The sequence below is a fragment of the Eptatretus burgeri genome, chromosome 2 (genome assembly GCF_056783735.1).
Source record: "Eptatretus burgeri isolate ZD-2024b chromosome 2, Ebu_testis_v1, whole genome shotgun sequence".
In the NCBI taxonomy this organism is placed as follows: Eukaryota; Metazoa; Chordata; class Myxini; order Myxiniformes; family Myxinidae; genus Eptatretus; species Eptatretus burgeri.
The window spans coordinates 13,683,388-13,703,223 of record NC_140962.1 but is presented as its reverse complement, the minus strand read 5'-3'; the positions used below and the strand labels follow the sequence as shown (position 1 = coordinate 13,703,223).

The window sequence follows — 19,836 nt, the reverse complement described above, 5'->3', positions numbered from 1 at the left end:
TAATTAGCATATCTTGGTCTGTTGTATCTCATCCCTTACATAGAAATGGCAGGTGGTTGGTTGTCAGGTGAATGGAATGAAAACATAAGATAGGTAGATAAAAAATAAAACACCTTAAATTTCTTCAACTGTGAATTACCAATTCTGATGACTTTTCATCCTTAAATAAAGCCTGGTGTTGGTTTATGTGGTTAGGGTGGCTCGCTTGGGATCTTAGGGTCCTGAGTTTTAGCCCTGTTGGCTGCTGAATTAACACCAGGTGGGGTTGACTCAGCCTGTCATCCTTCTGAGGTTGACAAAATGAGTACCAGTGCACCGGTAGAGGGGCACAGCTGTGCTTCCAAGAAATGAGAGCTACCTGGAGGCCAAGCTGCCATACGCAGGAACGGAACAGACCCTTAAATATAACTTCAATGACGTGTACATTCATATCAGTGCCAGAAACAGTCCGACCCTTGTCGGTCCACAATTGGTTCCACAATGTGAGCATTTAACAGTCGACCACAGATCCACAAAAACAACACGTGATGATGAAAAGTGGCTCTTCGTGGAATTACCGAGAGATTCATGGAAATCGCTTTTGTTGCTTTATTTAAGGTGCAATTTTTGTTTCATATAATGATTGTGAAGTGAAGAAATTGATGATCATCATATCTTGTGATTCAGTTTTGATGGATTTTTGAAATTTTTGAGGTACGCACACTCGCTTCTCGGCTGAGTAGCCTGGGTTTGAATCCTGACCCAGCAGGAAACTGTCATCCTTGTGTTTCACGGGCAGGGTGATTCGGCAATGTGTGTGTCGTCCCTAGGATGGACGTCAGACTGGGTGTCTCGTCTGCTAACATTAGTTGGTGGACGTTAAAGACTCCACGGTGTTGTGTGTGAAGAGGAGGCAAGCTATCGTCAGCACCATGAACAAACTCCAAATTCCTGCCCTAACTACTGCTGGGGAAGGGGGGGGGCAATGGCAAACCACCACATGTACCCTTGCTTGGGAAGGTGTTTCAGTGGCACTGACACTCGGTAAAGAGCCTGGGGCATCAGAGAGAGAGAGAGAGAGAGAGAGAGAGAGAGAGAGAGAGAGAGAGAGAGAGAGAGAGAGAGCTGAATTAGTCATGTCAACATGGGTTTGCATGACTGTTCCAGGATATGATATTACAGCAATTGTTCCATTACACAAGTTATTCAGTGTCTTCATTGTGGTTATGACGTCATCATACTTGGGTAACTCGTTTGTTGTGTAACTTGTTATAGTCTTATTGAATTACTAGCAGGGACTACCCGGCATTGCAAGGAGTGGGTGGGGTGTGGGATACCCAGCGCTGCCCAGCCAGGTTTTCCTGGTGGTAGTTTCGGCACGTGTTGGATATTGAAAAGTTATTGAGTTATTGGCTTCACGGGGGTTACCTTTTTCCTTCGGGCCAGCGTCAGCACTGCTTGACCCCACGTCACGATGTACCATGTACAACGGCCTTTGTTGCCCTCAAAACGGACGTCAAGGCCGACCGACGTGTTGTAGCTTAAAACCTTGCCCAGAATCTGATCTACCCACTCCCAAAACTTGGAGGCTCTTCGGTGCCGCGGTTGAGAAGTGAAAGAATAACGCACAAAGACACAAACACTTGTAAATATTTTCAAGATTTGGTCAGTGTATTCAAGCTTGTCATCTGAGCCTCTGAGCAAAGTGATGGATATTTCACCCTTGAATTTATTGGGGCTCCTTGTAACTATTGGGGCTTTTTCCTCCTTGTAATTAAAAACTTTCATATTCAAGTCCCCAAAGTCACTCAACCTTTGATATCTTTGCCCTGACATATGTAAGAGGGAGAAATATATAATCCAGGGTTGCAAAGTGAAAGATTGTTTTTTTCTACATAAAGTCTATGCTGATGGAATAGCAGGAAGGTAACAAGAAGGAAGGAAGGGAAGCGACATACAGACAGTGGGACAACAGGTGCATGCACCAAGTGAGAGAGTGAATGATGAAAGAAAGGAGAGAGAGAGCTGAGAAACAGTAACCCTCGGGTGGAGAGCTTGGATAGGGGAGGGTTAATAGAGGGAGAAAAGAAAGATGGAGGATGACATGAGATTGTAGTGCCCCTGGAGGGAGGAGTGGGGTTTATCCTCCTCGTGATGTAATCCAAACCTCTGGTTTAGGTGTTTAAAACCAAAGTACTTGATTTCATTCGATGACGAACATTTGTGTGGCTCGTCCGCACAAAGAGGCTGGCAGGATGGTCGAAAGGTTCACACACTCGCTTCTAGGCTGTCTCGCTTGGGTTTGAATCCCGACCCAGCGAAAGCTGTTCCACAGGCAAGGTGGTTCATCAATGTGTGTGCTGTCCATCGGATGGACGTTAAACGGACGTCCCATCTGCTGGCATTAGTTGATAGACATGAAAGACCCCACGGCGTCCTTCGTGAAGAGTCGGCGAGCTGTCCTGTCCGGCACCCTGTCCAAATTCCTGCCCTAACCTCCATGTCGGAGTGGTGACTCGTCCGGGGTTGTACCCCTAACCAAACGAACTCCTGCATAGAGCCTGGTTCATGATCATGATCTGCATCATGAAGTTGGGTAGTTGGATGTCTTCCGCTTGGTGTTTCCATGCCATACGCGGTGTCCAACTTCTGGGCACAAGTTTCACCTGTTGTGGCAGTTCGTACTCAACTCTCCTTGTCATCTGGCCTCGACTCTAAATGGGCCAGGTATGTGTTCAAACCTGCCCAGAAGCTCAGCCACGGTGGTGTACGTGTGTTTTCTTGTGTGTCTGCAGAACGTCCAACTAATCTGTAATGTCATGCAGCAAATATAAATGGTGTAGTTAATAATGCTGGCCATGGTCCATTTAACCATTGATTTGCCTGAAAGGTCCTCGTGATTTTAAATAAATAATTCATTAAAAACTTCCTCGTCATTGATGTTATAATAATTTCACAACTCTTTCGCAGTCAGGTCCACGAGAAGAGTAATTGTCACCTTCGTGTCAAGGCTTGATGTCACGTTCACAGAGCGAAATCGCTTGAACTGAAAAAAAACACTCCACGATCCGGCCACGTCATCCCACCTTGGTGTCACCTGGTGTTGGCTTTCACCGGTCAAGGTGGTTGCTTTAACATCTCAAGGTCTTAAGGTTGAACCCCCCTGTCGTTACGTTGAATTAACACTACGTGGGTTGACTCAGCCCGTCATCTTTCCGAGGTCGGAAAAAATGAGCACATACCCACTTACTGGTAACAGGGGCACTGCACGGGCTGCATACAAAACAACAACAACAACAACAACATTCCACCTTGGTGTGTGTCTGGAAGCTTGAAACGATGTGCTTTTTTTTGTATACAGAGTCAAGGCTCATGGAAGAGCTGGAACTCAGAAGGTAACAGGACAAAAGGAAGAGCAGAAAGGGAAGGGGGACGACTTGCCAACGGCAGGACCGATGGAGACAATAGATGGGGACGGACAAACAAGGGATATTGGGAACCATGAAGGGTCGTGAGGGGGTGCAGGTGGTAGATGAGATGGATACAGGAGCAAACTAGAGGGGGAGCACTCGGGAGAGTGCAAAACCTCTGCCGCCAATACTGCTGGGTCACTCGAGTGAACCTTATATCGTATTCATTAAATATGATGTCAACAGTGCTGAGAGTTATAGTTCTTTTCTCCAACATTTTTTTTTGGGGGGGGGAGGGTTGGAAATCACAAAACATGTAGAAATGCAAAAAAAAAAATTCTCTCTATTTTTTTTGGGGGGGTAACAATTTTTTTGGGGTGGGTTGGAAATCACTTAAAACATGTAGAAATGCAAAAAATTCTCTTTTTTTGGGGGGGTAACAATTTTTTTGGAGGGTTGCAAATCGCTTAAAACATGTAGAAATGCAAAAAAAAAAATTGGGGGGGGTTGGAAATCACAAAACATGTAGAAATGCAAAAAAAAAAATTCTCTTTTTTTGGGGTGGGGGTAACAATCTTTTTGGGGGGGTTGGAAATCAATTGAAACATGTAGAAATGCAAAAAAAAAAAAAAATTTCTCTAACAATTTTTTTTGGGGGGGGGATCCAAGTCCAAAATTTCATGGCATGATCCTTGGACCACACCTAACCCCCCCCCCCCCCACCAAGTTTCGTTGAAATCCGTCGAGGAGTTTTTCCATAATACTGTTCACAACCAAAGAAACAAACAAACAGAAAGGGGTAAAAACAGTAACCTCCAATCTTCGATGGCGGAGGTTAAAAAGAGAGAAAAATTTAGGGTTTGTTGGGGGGGGGGGCATTGATTTAACGGGTGGTAGAAAAGATGGTGGTTTTGTATGAAGGGTGATCTGAGATGGTGGCGAACAGCTCTCTGAAGACCTGGAGGGAATAATGAGATTGAAGTTTAAAAAAATTTATGGATGAAGTCATTGAAGAGCAAATTCTCGTCGTCAGGGGGTGTTGTTGCACCTTCCTCGGTGAGCCAGTGTGTACCCACATTCGTTGAATCGTCCTTTTGAAGACACCGTTCTGAATTCAGTTTCGCCGTGCCCTTTTCGGTCGCCTTCAGTCGCCGCGCTGAAAAAAACATCCACCGAACGGGTTTTTGCCGCGCGATTCCCTTGGTAAATCGATGCGATATGAGCGATCGCTGATGACCAACTTGCACTGCAATTAAAACAATCACTTGGTGGGCAACGTTTGTGACACACAGTGTGCTTGTGACGTCATAAGTGAGGGCGGGGCGTTTAAGACGGAAAGGGGTGTGGCTTACGGAACATTTGTGTATATAAAACAGTGTGGACGGTGGTGCGGACGAGTGCGGGTCGGAAGTGTTGTTACTCAAGCTTCGTGCAAGGTGAGTGGACACACACACACACACACACACACACACACACACACACACACACACACACACACACACACACACACACACACACACACACACACACACACACACACACACACACGTCCTTCATAGACAAATCGCATTCCAGGGTAGGTTTGTATGTCCACTGCATCTGTAATTTTTCAAAAAACTTATTTATTTATTTTTTAAAAAAGTAATAAATGCCATTTTTTCTGCCCTGGTCCTAAATGAAAGAGCCCCCGGACTTTCTCCGTCATGTGATCTGAACTTTTTCCTTTTTAACGGGAAAAGTTTGTGGCGAGGCTCTTTCGGCGCAGGACCGTGTCGTGTACATTGTTCGACTTGTGATTAAGGACTTGCACGTGTGCTTCCCCCCTTCCAGGTGCGCCGTGCGATGACCGAGCTCATCATGGGCCCGACGGAGGATGTCAGATTCAAGGCACGCGAAGGTAGACTGCTTTTCCAGGTGAGAACTGAAACGACCAAAACATCCAACAGTTCATACGATTAAGTTCGTGGCTCCCTTTCAATAGTTTTTACTTTGTCACAAAAAAAATTTGGAGCAAGTTTTTATTTATTTATTTCCACCTGCATTGTAAAAGTGTTGGGGGGGGGGAGAGTAGAAAGTGGAGTTGAGAAAATTTCATACCAAGCCCATGACCTTATAGTATCCTGCACGGTAGGTAGTCACGTGGTCGATTCCCTTGATGAATTGACGCAAGAGACTTGCGCAAAGTGGAAAATGACTCGATAGTCTGGTGCTGGTACTGGTGGGATGCACTGCATTGTTGGTCATTCTCAAGGACTTCATTTTTGTTCGTCTAAATACCAGAACACGAGTGGCTCTGCCATTGCCTGCTGTTATCTAATCGTGTCTACATTCCCACCACTTGTTTATTTATTTATTTATTTTTTTATTTATTAGTCCAACAAGCATTTGATTTGTTTTACATGGCATGCCTTTTGCGTTCGTGCTGCATACCTAAACTGACGATGAGTGGTCGTGGTATCAAGTTCCAAATGCCGGTGAAAAGGTACTCCAGTGGAAAGGGTAGGGGTCTACAACCCCAACCCAACCCTTCTATCCCCTCCTCCTCCTCGGGATATTACATGATTATACTGTTCAAAAATTAAAACTTCACTTGGTATTTTTAACGTGGGTTTGTGACCATAGATGGACAAATTCAAACCTCACCTGTGGTTTTGGACATTGTATGTTTTATTTTTTCAATCTGGGGCCCCTCCTTTTAAAAATTATCTTTCGTGATGCTTCATCTGCCTCGACAAAGTGTTCATTCAAAGTTTAATTTCATTTGGAGCAATTGATGGCGTGAGTAAGCTCTGAAAGGATATATTGCGCCACTTGCACAAGCTCTCTTAACTCTCATCGTTAGGCAAAAGAGCAAGTATTAAAAAAAATAAAAAAAATAAAAAAACATATACATATAATGTCCTATTGTTTGCCAGAATAAAAAGCCTGTTGTCAATTGGCAGCTATATGGAAGTTTTCTGAATGTATATGGCATTGTGACATGCACGTAATCTCAAAATTTACCCCCATCCCCAACCACGTGCTCTCTGCGTTGTTTCATCCCCTCATCCCTTTATCCCTTCATGCGTTCTGCTGCGCCAGCGCTCATCGCACAGTTTCCGATGACCTGAGGGACCAGGAACAATTTTTGGAGTCAGGACGCCGGCGCGTGCATGACGTGCGCAGCTGCTATTTATAAGGCACATAAGGAGTGGGGAGGATGGTGTCAGGCGGAGGTTGATCTGGGATCTAGGGCTTGGCCCTCGAGTCAAAAGGAGCGATTTGGGGAAAGCGGGGAAAAAGGCATGTGGAGGAGTCGGCAAAGGAAAAGTTAAAGGTTCATTTAAATTGGGGGGGGAAAAAAACCCCAAAAACGACCATCGATGTACAGTACTCTGTATTTAATTAATTAATTAATTAATTGTTTTGCATGTCGAGGGATTAATTTTAACCTTGGGTTTCAGTATCATGACAATGAGGCAAATGCTAAAGGAAGCATGTGGAGATGCAAACCCAAATTTTCTTCACTCTTCAAACTCCACAATGTGTGTCTGTTTTGCGCAACATGCAATCTTCTTTTGGTTTCCGTTTTAACAATACATTTGTTGGTTGTGTTGTAAAATTGACTTTCTGTAGTCCGCGTATTGCTACAAAGCAACGCAGGTGGATACGAAACGAGATGTTGAATTTTGAGCGTCTGCAGGAGACTGATCCCCTTTTCCTTGATTGTTATCCGCAGATTTTTCCTGATCCGTATGACCCTTGTGACGTCTGCTGCGTCAGTACAAAAGTCCGTTTGCCATCCATCGTCGTGGAACCGATGGACGCGGGTGACGTTGAAAGTGGGGAACTGCGTTGGCCTCCTGCGGAAATGCTCTCCGAGTCCGAGTCGATCACTACACGGCAGAGTGAAGAACAGGGAACGCATGGTAAAGCTGGCCAATTGTCCAAATTTGAGTCCTCACGGGGAGGAAGGGAGGACTAAACCTAATTATATTTTTCAGATCATGTATCTTAACTTCAATTTTTACAGGTATCCATGTGAAACTTTTGCCACCACATCGTGTGTAGCTGTAAGCCCGCTGAACCACCCCAGAAACTTCAGGATCTATACGTTCTTTCCCCAAATAGAGGCTTTCTGAACACCTCTTCCATCTCACCCTCTCCAATTTCTGGAACCTCTTTCTTGAGGCTATTGAATCCCTTCCCTCTCGGGCTTAAAGCAGGCGTTTCCCCACCATTTCTTATCCTACCCCATCCTTATCTGCAATCTTCTCCGCACCCATTAACCCTACTTGGCCAAACCCAACCCTCTTCCTTGTAGATTTTATTTTCAAAAATGTTTTGTTTTTTTTCAACTCCATTAATTTAATATAAACTAGCAAGTTTTCCATACCGCATGGGATTTTAAATGGGGTAGCGATGGATAGATAGGGCATCTTCTGTCGTTGAGCTGGCAAGCTGGGAGTAGCAATTCACATTTATTGCCACATCTGATGCAATTTTAAATGCTCTAATGGCGGCGAGGTGCTCCACTTGAAACTGTTTGTTCGACGGTGTATAACATTTTGATGCCTGGGGTCCATGATACAAATTTGTATTGGTGTAAAAGCCAGTGAGAAATTGCAAATTAATAAACATTTGATGAGTGCAACAGAATTTAAATATTGCATTTCAATAAAATAGACTTTATCAAAGTTTTTTTTTTGACTTGTACTCCTCAAGATAACATAACCACAAGCAGACGAAGAAGAAGCACCGAACTCTCATTTATAAAGTTACAATGTAATCTCCGCAACATTGATTGGTTGAGAGGAAGAAAGGATGGGATTACCTGATTGGTAGAACCACAGAGCATCATGAATAATGAACAGATGGAGATGAATCACCAGGAACCAACAGAAATGTAATGCTCATTATTTGAGGGCTAGGAGAGGGGTTGTGGTTTTCATGATGACTCAACGTTGACTGTGGTCCAGTTGTCACACAGTCAGGCCATCATTGTCAAAATAGATATTAAGTTTGGACAAATTATTTCTGCCTCCAAAGAATAGAATGGGATTGGTTTACCTGATGAATGTGGCCTCCATTGTATGAAGGTGAGCTAAACAGCGTCCTCTACTCAGGATTTTATACCAGCCAATATGATATTGCTCTGCACACTGAGGATTATTCAGTAAATGGTGGTAAACAATTTCAGAGGCACAGGGAATAGTTGTAGTACTGTGTACATTCTTACAAGCCCGAGTTGGTTGTCTCTGGTCGGTTGACTGATCCCCAAAGGGACGTGTTGTTCAATACGATCTTTCATTCTCAAAGATGTGCGGCCCACGCACCGAGTGTCACACTGGCGCTGAAATTCGTAGATATTCTTACTTATACGAGAGGCGGGCAGAATGTCTTTTTCGACTGACAGAAGCAAACCAACGGTTGGTGACAATCACTTGTGGTTGAACAGCATCGTAAGAATGGAGCACTGTTTGATCTGGTTTTGAAACCATTGAGATACTTTGCCTTTCCAACGAAGACAGTAGGTATACCGGACATTAACCAGGTCTGATTACAGGATTCCTTGGTGGGTTCAGGAATTTGTGTGTAAATATATATATATATATATATATATATATATATATATATATATATATATATTTAGTCATATATCATCTATTGATGACCTGTTCAGGATTCCCATTATCAAGAAGAATAGTCTTAATGGTCTCAATTTCAGCATGGACTTTATCTGTGGAGCAGATCTTTCTTGCTCTATTGACCAAGATACCAATCAATCCAATCTTGTATCTGGAGGAACTGTAAGAGTCCCACTGAGTATACTGTCCGGTAAAAGTAGACTGATGGTAGACGGTGGTTTTGGAAGCGTCGGCTGATTTCTCAACTAAGACTTCCAAGAAGGGAAGTACGCCAGAGCATTCCATCTTGAAGGTGAACTGTCGGGATGGATGGAGAGAGTTCAGGTATGCCAAGAACACTTTACTTGCTGAGGTTGACTCGAAAGACAGTAAACATGTCATCTACATACCGATAAATAGATGGAAGGGGGTTGAACTCCAGGATGTGGATCTGCAAAGGCACGTTTTTCACAGTAACCTACAAAGATGTTTGCCAAGACGGGGCCGATAGGGGATCCCATCACGACACCATCGATCTGAGTATACATCGAATCATTGAAACTGAACTCAACAGAACGGGTCACCATATTCATTAATTCAACGAAGACAGACTCGGAGATCGGTGGAGGTGTCAATCACGATGATGCAGAAGTTGCGCGCAGATTTTGATCACTTCTGTTAGTGGGACATTCATGAATAGACTGGCTATATCATATGAGCATATTGTGCAATTCTCATTTCGGTGTGTGACAAACCATCTGGCATCAGCAAAGGTGAAGGAATCCGCAATTACATGTCCTGAGACATTGTCCAGTGCTGGCTACAATAGTTCACAAAACCATCTGGTGGGTTCATGCTGTGCAGAGCCAGGCATTGAAAGGATCGGCCGTAGAGGAACACTATGTTTTTGAGTCTTTGTCAGACCATATATCCGAGGTCTTTGCGATCCCACAGGTCTAATTGTGTCATAAACTTCCTTCGAGAGGTCTCCTCGTTTGCAGAGTTGCAATAGTCTTTTCTTCATTTGTTTCTCCAAATGAGATGTGTGGTCACGTTCAGTTGTATTTCTCAGGTGTTGGAGCTCGGACACGTCGCTCTTATTCAGAATGACCATGCCAGAGCCTTCACCTGGTCCGCAAATCTGGATTTCAGGATTGGATTTGAGGTCAAGTGTAGTGACCAGGCAATCATGTTGCACGTGGTAATCAGACAAATCGTTTGAAATCCCACAGTAAACATGAGCGAGATCAGCTAGTCTGGCCTTAAGTGCTTCGTTTGCCTCATTGGATACTGGTACGTGCTGGACCAGCTGAGCATACAGAAGCTTGAACTCTGCAAACACCTCCTCTCGCTTGACGTTATGATTCGGTATACCGAAGGTGAAACCATGAGCCAAGACAAATTATTCGGTCGCAGATAGTTTATGATCTGACAAATTGAGCACATGATTGGAGGGATTACTAATCAAGGAACCAAACCGTTTTTGTTTCAGACGGTCGATCTCACGTGAGTACACGCCTTGCTCAGCTACTTCGTCAATGGCCGCAATGTAACGACAAACGCGAATCAAGTTAAACAGAGAATTTTCATCCTCCATAAAACATACACTCGACTGTCCAACTACAACTGAGACAAGAATTCTGGATCCTTTTTCCGATATAATCTGGAACCACTCTGCTACAATACAAACACATGTCCTGAGGAATGCATAAGACAAGATGGCGGTTCACAGCTATCCTTTCAATTTTATGAAATTATTCACATTCGAGAGTTGGAGCGAATTGTACCTTTGTCTCTAATAAACAAAGATTCCATGAGTTCAACAAAATTTCAATATGAATTTCAATAAAATGGACATTATCAAAGCTTTTCGACTTTCATTCCTCAGGATAAAACTGCAAGCAGACGAGGAAGAAGCACCAAGCTCTCATTTATCATCACAATGTAACGTCCTCAACGTCGATCGGTTGAGAGAAAGAAAGGATGGGATTACCTGATTGGTGGAACCACAATGAGTCGGTGGAACAATGAACATAACAATGAACATCATGAACAATGAGTCGGTGGACATGAACAATGAATAGGAGGAGATGGATCGCCAAGAACCAGCGGAAACCTAATGCTAATTAGAATAATCCGATTATTGGACCTGGTAAATGTCCTGTGCACCTACGTCTGCCGTGGAAAGGCGAAGTGTCTCAACGGTTTGAAGACCACATCAACCAGACAGTGTCCCATTCGAACTACGCTGTTCAAACACGAGTGATTTTTCACCACCCGCCGGCTGCTTCCGCCAGTCCAAAAAGACGTTGTGCCCGCATCTCATATGATAAGATTATTTAGAAATTTCAGTGCCGGTGTGATGCCCGATAAGTGGGCCACACATCTGTGAGATTGAAGGATCGCATTGAACAACAGGTCTCTTTGGGGATCAGACGGTGTCAGTCATCCGTACAGAGACAACCAACTCGGGCTTGTAAGAATGTACACAGTACGACGACTATTCCCTGTGCCTCCACAATTGGTCACCACTTACTGAAGAATCCTCAGCGTGCAGAGCAATATCGCATTGGCTGGTTTAAAATCCTGAGTTGAGGACGCAGTTTAGCTCACCTTCGTGCAACGGAGGCCACGTTCATCAGGTCTGAAATTTATATCTCTTTTGACTATGATGGCTTGACTGTGTGACAACTGTACCACAGTCAACGTCGAGTCATCATGAAAACCACTCTCTCCCCACTAATCCTCAGCCAATGAGCATTATGCTTCCGCTGTCTCTTAGTCATTCATCTCCTCCTATTCATTATAATTCATGATGGTTCATTTCTACCGACTCCTTACATACTATGTTGTGTCGTTTCATCAGTCACGTGATCTCATTCTTTCTTCCTCTCAGCCAATCGACGTTGAGGACGTTACATTGTGACTTTTATAAATGAGAGTTTGGTGCTTCTTCATCTGTTTGGGGTTTTATCTCAAGGAGTGCAAGTCGAAAAGCTTCGATGATGTCCATTTTATTGGAATGCACATGCAAATTAATAATGGGATGTATGTAATTTTTCTTTCTTTCATTCTATTATTTGTGCCCCCACTGTGTTTTCCGTTTTATCCTCTGTCACCTCACTCTTCCATGAGTTTACATCATTTATAAAAAGTGGCACTCGTTTCCAAACATTCACAATATACAGATGCCAACCAACAATATTGGCCAAGGCTGAAATTGCTGGACTAGCTGTAACTTTTGTGCCGTATGTACATGAATAAAATGGTAGTTGTAAATATTGATAGATGTAAGTCCTAAATCTCCGTCATCTGGTTAATCTCAAAAACTCGACCACATGACCCCTTGTGAAACATCCCCTTCGGTCACGTTGGCATCAACTTGGTTGTCGCATTATGTCAAGAGGCGCGTGTCACCACATTTGTCCATTTTTCATTTGTCCACTTTGCAGCCACTAATGAATGGTTACTTGTGTAAGACAGGTAGTTTCAGGAGCTGGTAGTTTACAAATCAAATTGACCATGAGGTTATTTTCCATCATTTTGACTTATTTATTTATTTATTTCCATATTGATATGGATACTACCTCACAGTGCTTTGTCGTTGACATGAAGAACGTGCTTTTGAAGGAGGTCGCTGTTTGCATTTGGGGTTTTCCCTTTTTGGTACAAATTTGCAACGAGACATTTGCATCACTGGAGTAGACAAGTGAATGCTTTAAACTGGGGGGTTTTTTTTCTTGTTGCGTTTTTTTTTTGTATGAATTATCAAGGGTCTTTGAAGATCTAGAGCAGAACGGAAGGGGAAAAAATGCCCATAGTCGAAGGGAGGGGAGAATCAGTATGTATTGGGGATGACCTGAGGTCATGGTGAATAGCTGGCTTGAAGCCCTAGAGTGAAGAATGGGACTGAAGAGATTGGGGAAGTTGGTTCCACATCGAGACAGATGAGCGGAGGTGAGAATATTGACAATTATTGGGGAAGAAAGAAAAACAAACAAACAAACAAACAAACAGAACTTTCAAATGTTCAAATGGACTGCATTCTGACGTCATGGATCATCCTTGATTTTTCTCTCCAGATTGTTTACCACGACAAGTCTGTGGCACCAATGAAATGTGTGAAGTCCAGGCAATGCTGTGCATACAGTACTTGCCAGAACTGATGCCATTTTTTTTTCTCATTGTGAACCCATCTGCTATCGGTTTGCATTCTGTGCTTTTTTGAAATGGAGGGAACACTTCCTGCTACAATTTAAGACTACAGCATCCCATCGTATTCACAAATTATGGCCACTCCTTTGCACCTGGTGTTGGCTTAACGCTTAGGGTAGTGGGCTTTGGATCCGAGGGTCTTGAGTTAAAATCCCGCTCAGCTGTTGAATTAATACCAGGTGGGGTTGACTCTGCCTATCATCCTTCCGAGGTCGGCAAAATGAGTGCCAGCTTGCTGGTATCCTGTGTCGGAGTGGCGACCCGTCCAGGATTGTGCCAAATAGCCAAGGAGACTGCTTTGGGAGCACCAATGCTCTGAACAGAGAATGGTCCCAATCTCCTCCTCCTCCTCCTTTGCACCCATCACAGGCTTCCTGTTTGGCACGCAGAAGCAATCTGCTGTCAGCCTCCTCAGAGTTGCATTTCGAAGCTGGAACTGTAGCCACATGTTTAATTTTCTGGCACTCTTCATCCGGTACTTTTCCATTCGTTTTCTCGCTTTATCTTCCACTCATTGCATGGAATATTAGCACTTTTCTTGCCACCGGAAGACAAATATTTACATTGCTGTATCTTTTGATCCCCCCCCCCCCGCCCCAACTTCTAAGTATGTTGGTAGCTGCACGTTGCTTTTCCATTTTCTATCCTTTAATAAAAAATTTCTGAAGATGTCAAACTTACCAACTTTCCTGCTCTGGTGGCCTTCCATGACCATTCTGAATTTATCTGCAAGATCTCAGAAGTTTTAATTTATTTTACATCTCATCACATCAGTGATGCATTCATTAGCTATTTGTGATATCTCTTCATTAGTCACAATAGCTTTGAAGCTTGCCAGTGTAAATTGGCTTCTACATTGTCTGTGGAAACTGATTTTGTGATGTCTCAATGTCTTTGCAAGTGCAGCAAGTGGGATGTTCTGCCGTTGTACATCTATGATGGGAGACTTTGCTGCGTGAAGCGGTGTTATTCGTGAATTTGAATATTGTGCTTTTGCAAGCTTGATAACATCGGTGAAATGAATGATGCAGCTCTCGGCAAGTTTTGGCATACTTACATGTGATTTCGCCAGTAATACAGCGTTTCCATATGTGCTTGTTTTGCATCCTGATAGATGAGGTGCTGATAAGTACTGTACATGCTTGGCATGTTTTGGTTTCCATGTTTAAAAATATATATAATTAATTCATTTATTTATAACTAATTTATGTGTTGTTGTTGTTGTTGTTCACCTGCTCACATACTTGCTACATCCAGGTTCTGATGCTTACTGACTTGATCAAATAGTATTCTGAATTTACTTGCCTTTAGTTTCTATGATTATGTATATTATTGTATTGAACAGAAGGAATATTAAGGTTTTGTAATGTTTAATCGACAGTGGAAAACACCTTTAACTGGGGGGTCATCACACCATTGAAGCCAAAAAAGAAAACAGAAAAAAAAAATGTATCAACAGGGTATTCACCTCCTTTAAACACAATGAAGTCTTGTCCCCCAAACGGAAACCAGTAAACCTATATTATTGTAGCCAGAACTAACCTCTGTTGCGGTTGAAGTATTTTCTCATACATGTACGTACTTGGAAACTTTCCAGGTTTATATGGACCTCCAAGCTCAGTTTGTATTCCTGGAAGCTTTGGCTGATTTATGACAAGGTATAGGGAGGGAATGCTGACTCGCATCGTACGAATCTCAGGAGGTTGTGGGTGTGCGGGATCTTTCAAAAGGAGCAACTGCTAGCTTAACTGCCTTGGTAGTCTTTTTACCTTCGCATTCTGCGAAAGGTTATGTTTTGGTCGGCGTGTATTTATTTATTTGTAATCTTGTGATTCGTATAACTCAAAAAGTATTAAACCGAATTGCATGAAATTTGGTGGGATGATTGGTTATTAGCCAGGAAGCATTCGATTAGATTTTGGGATCGTTCGGGTCAAAGGTCAGGGTCAAGGTCACGAAAAGGTCAAAATCGTCTTTTTACGATAACACGGTCAATTTTTATTCAATTTGCATGCAGCTAACGCCAAAATGTTCATAATTCAACACCTCATCTTGTGATATGCAATATGACACAATGACGCCCATACTCTTGTTACCGGTTAGGGGTCAAAGGTCAGGGGGGTCACGACCTTGAAAAATATGCGGTTTTTGTCATAACGCGGTCAATTCTTGTCCGCTTTACATGAACCCAGCACCAAAATGTTCAGAATTTAATGCCCAATCTTGTGACACAATGACGTCATAACACATGTCACCGGTTGGGGTAAAATGTCGGGGGGGGGGTCACGCCCTTGAAATATATGCGGTTTTCAGCATAACTCAGTCAATTCTTATTCGATTTGCATGAAACCAGCATCAAACGAGATTACCTTCTCTTGTTGAAACGTTGTATTCACCGAGCTTGCGAGTGAAGACTCGCCAAAACGACGTGAGTTGATTGTTGTTTAGTCCGTAGCCCCCGAAAGTCGGGGGGGGTCATGACATTATAGATATGTGGTTTGTGTCATAAGACCATTCATATGAAACCAGTTCCCCACACTCATACCAAGAACAAAAAAAGTAGTGGTGGCGAAGGTATGCGCTCTATGAGTGCCCGTTCTAGTTATTTCTTTAATTACCCCCCCCCCCATTTCTTCCCCCATTTACATCAAGCTCTTTGAAATATTTTATCCATTCTACGTTAAACTCAATCGGTTGTGGATCAGCTATGTTTCTGAGTGTCATAACAAAATCTCAAAACCGGCGGGCCTGGTGAATCTTGCCATTTATTTTCCAAATGATGGTTAAGGAAGATTTCCCCTATTTGTAGACCAAGTTGATTTGGACTGATTGGTTGGTTGTAACAAAATCTACTCTGGCAACTGTAAACTTTTATTAGCTCTACAGGCAAATGCACCCCTTGTAACTGGCCTGGGATCTTGGAGGGAAAATGAAGGTTATACTTTTTTTTGCTCTATTTATTGTGTTTGTGTAACATCCATATAAAGTTGTGGCTTAATGAGTGATGAGGGTGAATATAATTTTGAAAGTCTTAAAAATGGTGCAAAATAAATTTTGAGCTGCATTGCTATCAAGCAATTCAAGGGTTCTACCTTTTTTAAACTGTTGATTATGGCAAGTTTGGGGTCTTATACATACTAGTACGGGCCCGTAGGGGCGTGCCCGTAGGTGCGTGCCAGTATGTGCAGCCCTCTCTCGCCACCTCTCTCTCGCCCCCCTCTCTCGCCCCCCTCTCTCGTCCCCCCTCTCTCGCCCCTCTCTCTCGCCCCTCTCTCTCGCACCCACTCTCTCGTCCCCTCTCTCGCCGCCCACTCTCATCCCCTCTCTCTCGCACCCACTTTCTCGCCCCCTCTCTCTCGCCCCCTCCTCTATCCCCCTCTCTTGAATTGTGACGCCCCTCTCTCTCACCCCCCTCTCCCCACCCCCCCTCTCCCCTCTCTCCCTCCCCTCTCTCGCCCACTTTCCTGCCCCCCTCTCTCCCTCCCCTCTCTTGCCCCCCCTCTTTCGCCCTCCTCTCTCCCCCCTCTCTCTGTAAATGTATTCACAAATGTATTCACAAAAAACAAATAAATAAATAAACATTAATTGTGACATCATTCGTGATGTCATAGCACCGTGTCTTGTCATTGGTGGACAGATAAATGGCCGTAACTTGGGAACCGCTTATCCGATTAATATCAAACCTTCAAAAGGCACATCTGCAGGGCCCCAGCAATATTCCTGGCAAGTTTCAATCAGATTGGACTGTCAATCGTGCCAAAAAAAAAATAATAAACATTAATTGTGACGTCATTCGTGATGTCATAGCACCGTGTCTTGTCATTGGTCGACAGATAAATGGCCGTAACTTGGGAACTGCTGTTCCGATCGATATCAAATCTCGAAAAGGCACATCAGCGGGTCCCGGCAATATTCCTGGCAAGTTTCAATCAGATCGGACCAGTGGTTGTCGAGAAACAGCAGTCGCAGACAGACAGACACACACACAGAGATTGCTGGAATTATAGATAGATATTACATGTGCAAAACGTTTTTGGAATTTTTGATCCCATCTAACAAAGTTTAGCATCCCTCAACTCATTTCTTGGTCTTCCTAACCATCTATTTCTTTATCCAACACCTTTATTTTTTTTTCTCTCTCTCTTTATCTACCCTTGTTCCCACAACCGAATTGTGAATACCATCGATAAATGGATGTCAATGTTTGTCACTTGGATAAGCTGCTTGTATAAGCAATAAACTCTACTTGAACCTGAGTCCTTCACTTTGAGAAGTCGTATTTATAATTTACTTTTTTTCTTGGCAAACTCGAGATCCCCTCTGGAATTTTGTGCATGTTGGTTCAGTTAATCCTGAGATTAAAGCGGTTATGCTCTTGATCTATTTTGGGGGACATTGATCTAAGACTCGTGGAGGAGCTTAAATGCATCAGTCACAAACAGAGCAAATACTTTGGGTAAATGTCGATATTCTTGACCATTAATTGCAAGTAAATGTGGATTTTAACCTGAGTTCCTAGCATCAGGTCTTGCTTCTGGTGGAACATGAAACGGGCCAACATGTTGCCTGCAAAAGATTTATGATGACCCAAGTAGCTAAACAACTCGCTTTATCACTGAAAATTTTGCAATAGATTTGATCATTTCAAACTTGGGAATGGTGAAGAATGTCCGTGCACGGGGAAAGGTAATACTCACCACAGACTAGTTTACCTCTTTTAAGCAAAAATTACATCCAAAGTCCAGAATGATTATTAACCCTGAATCCCATCACCACATATCTGGATGATGACCTGCTTGCAAAGTTTTTTTTTAAATCATTATCATTGTTATTATTGTTGAGCTTTAATGCATATCAACTTGCTCATATCACCAGCAAGTTTTATGACCATCTGTTTCAGTTTAAAAGCCAATCTATCAGCCGAGTGTTATAGTTTGATCTATGGGTAAACATTGACCCTATTGACGTGCTACAATGTAAACATACTCATGTACACAGTTATAACTTTACCTTGGTTCAAGGGTTTTTAAATATACTGAGGTGTTCAAAGTTAATTCTTTACCTCACTCCAAAATTTACTTTGAGGAAGAAAATACATTTTTGTTTAACATTCTGACCTTGGTTTGTTATTGGAAGTCATGAATATAACATTGCTGTTCTACCGTTTCGGCTTTTCTTGTATGTAGGTACTGACTTTGAACCAGTTGATATAAAGTTGACATGTTTTCATTATTTCCTACCTTTTAGGAGTAAATGCAAAAGCAAGCAATGACAGTATGGAAGAATCTTCTCTGGCAGAGAAATGAAGCCAAGCAGAGAAAATTAAAGAATAACTTGAAGATTTGTGGGGGTAAGTGAGATGGTCTTCCTAACCCCCGAAGACTTGTGAACAAGTATTGCGTGCCTCTTGGCATCTGTCCGACATGACTCGTGGATCTACTAGCTTCCAATCACAACTTATCCCGGTTCCAGAGGGTCAACGTTGAGTGACAGTACAACTTAACATATGCTTGTTGACTACAACAAAAACATTCATTAATGTACCTTTGCAGGTGTGAGCTTTTTGAGCTTGTTTCCACTGCTGAGTGTGCGCTGTACCAGTGGTTAGTCAACACTTTCCATGCTTCGGGCTTATCTTAACCCGTTTGGACAAAGTCCAAGTTGAGCCGATTTTTTGGTGCTTGCATGTTTTATAATGGTCATTTGATTGATTTTTTTTTTATTTTTTAATGCGAGATTAGTTATGACATTGATGCTTTTAATTATGGAGAACACATTGCTCATTTAAAGCCAAGGCCAAATTCTCGACTGTATTTCTATGGTGAAAGGGGGGAAAAAAAATTGGGATCTTGGCCTCTTTATATGAAGGTCATGTTTCCGTGCTGGAAGTCTTGTAGGATTTTCTACCATCGGTAGAGCGATTTTGTTTGAATGACTTGTCGAAAAGTTAGTTGAAATTAATGGTTGGTGTAAAATGAAGTCTCCTCTGTTTGCCTGCCATTGTAGTTCACTTTGTCAATTGTTCTTGAAAGAAAATGTCTGCCTTTGTTTGAATAAAGCAATACACTGTTAATTGACGTAAAGTTGTGTATATGTAGAAGGTAAGTTTTAACTATTTGAAGGATGACATGTTGGGCATCTGTTTTGCCTTTACTTTTTTTTTCTTCCTTTTTTGGAATAAAAAAAAAATTCAATTTCATTTAATTTTACAATGCAAGCTTTTTATATATTCTCATTTGAGTGAAACTATCCCCAAACTGGTAAAATATCTTTGTCCTTGTATAGTTAGTTTGGTCTAGGCTCTAGTTCTGCACTGCCTTAATGTACGCAGCCATGTGCTGTTATCCCATATCTCATACCCTTCGTGTTATCTGCCAGTGGCAGTAGTTGTGCTTTTTCCGCCTCTTTTCGTTTGAATTCCAGTAGACAGGAAAGCTGAAGTGGTTGTTCTGAGCTTGCATACCACTTCATCTCTAATCTCGATTGTAATTTTTTTTTAATTTTTAATTTTGGTTTTGGGTGTAAGTGGGGAAAAACCAACTTACAGTGTACTTGTGTTTCATGGGTTAAGAAATAAATTGGGGCTAACACTTTCTCACCCTCCCTTTGTTGGTCTCACCTTCTGT

The 19,836-nt window shown here is 42.6% G+C and overlaps 1 protein-coding gene across 1 annotated transcript; it reads left to right on the top strand.

Annotated features, from left to right (window-relative positions):
* Window positions 1–4,709: 4,709 nt before the first annotated feature.
* Window positions 4,710–18,576, top strand: LOC147031454 (protein LBH-like). Its single transcript, XM_085863439.1, has 4 exons — window positions 4,710–4,825; window positions 5,220–5,303; window positions 7,108–7,297; window positions 18,458–18,576. The coding sequence occupies exons 2-4, from the start codon at window positions 5,232–5,234 to the stop codon at window positions 18,514–18,516; spliced, it is 321 nt and encodes a 106-aa protein (XP_085719565.1). The 5' UTR covers window positions 4,710–4,825; window positions 5,220–5,231; the 3' UTR covers window positions 18,517–18,576.
* Window positions 18,577–19,836: the final 1,260 nt, after the last annotated feature.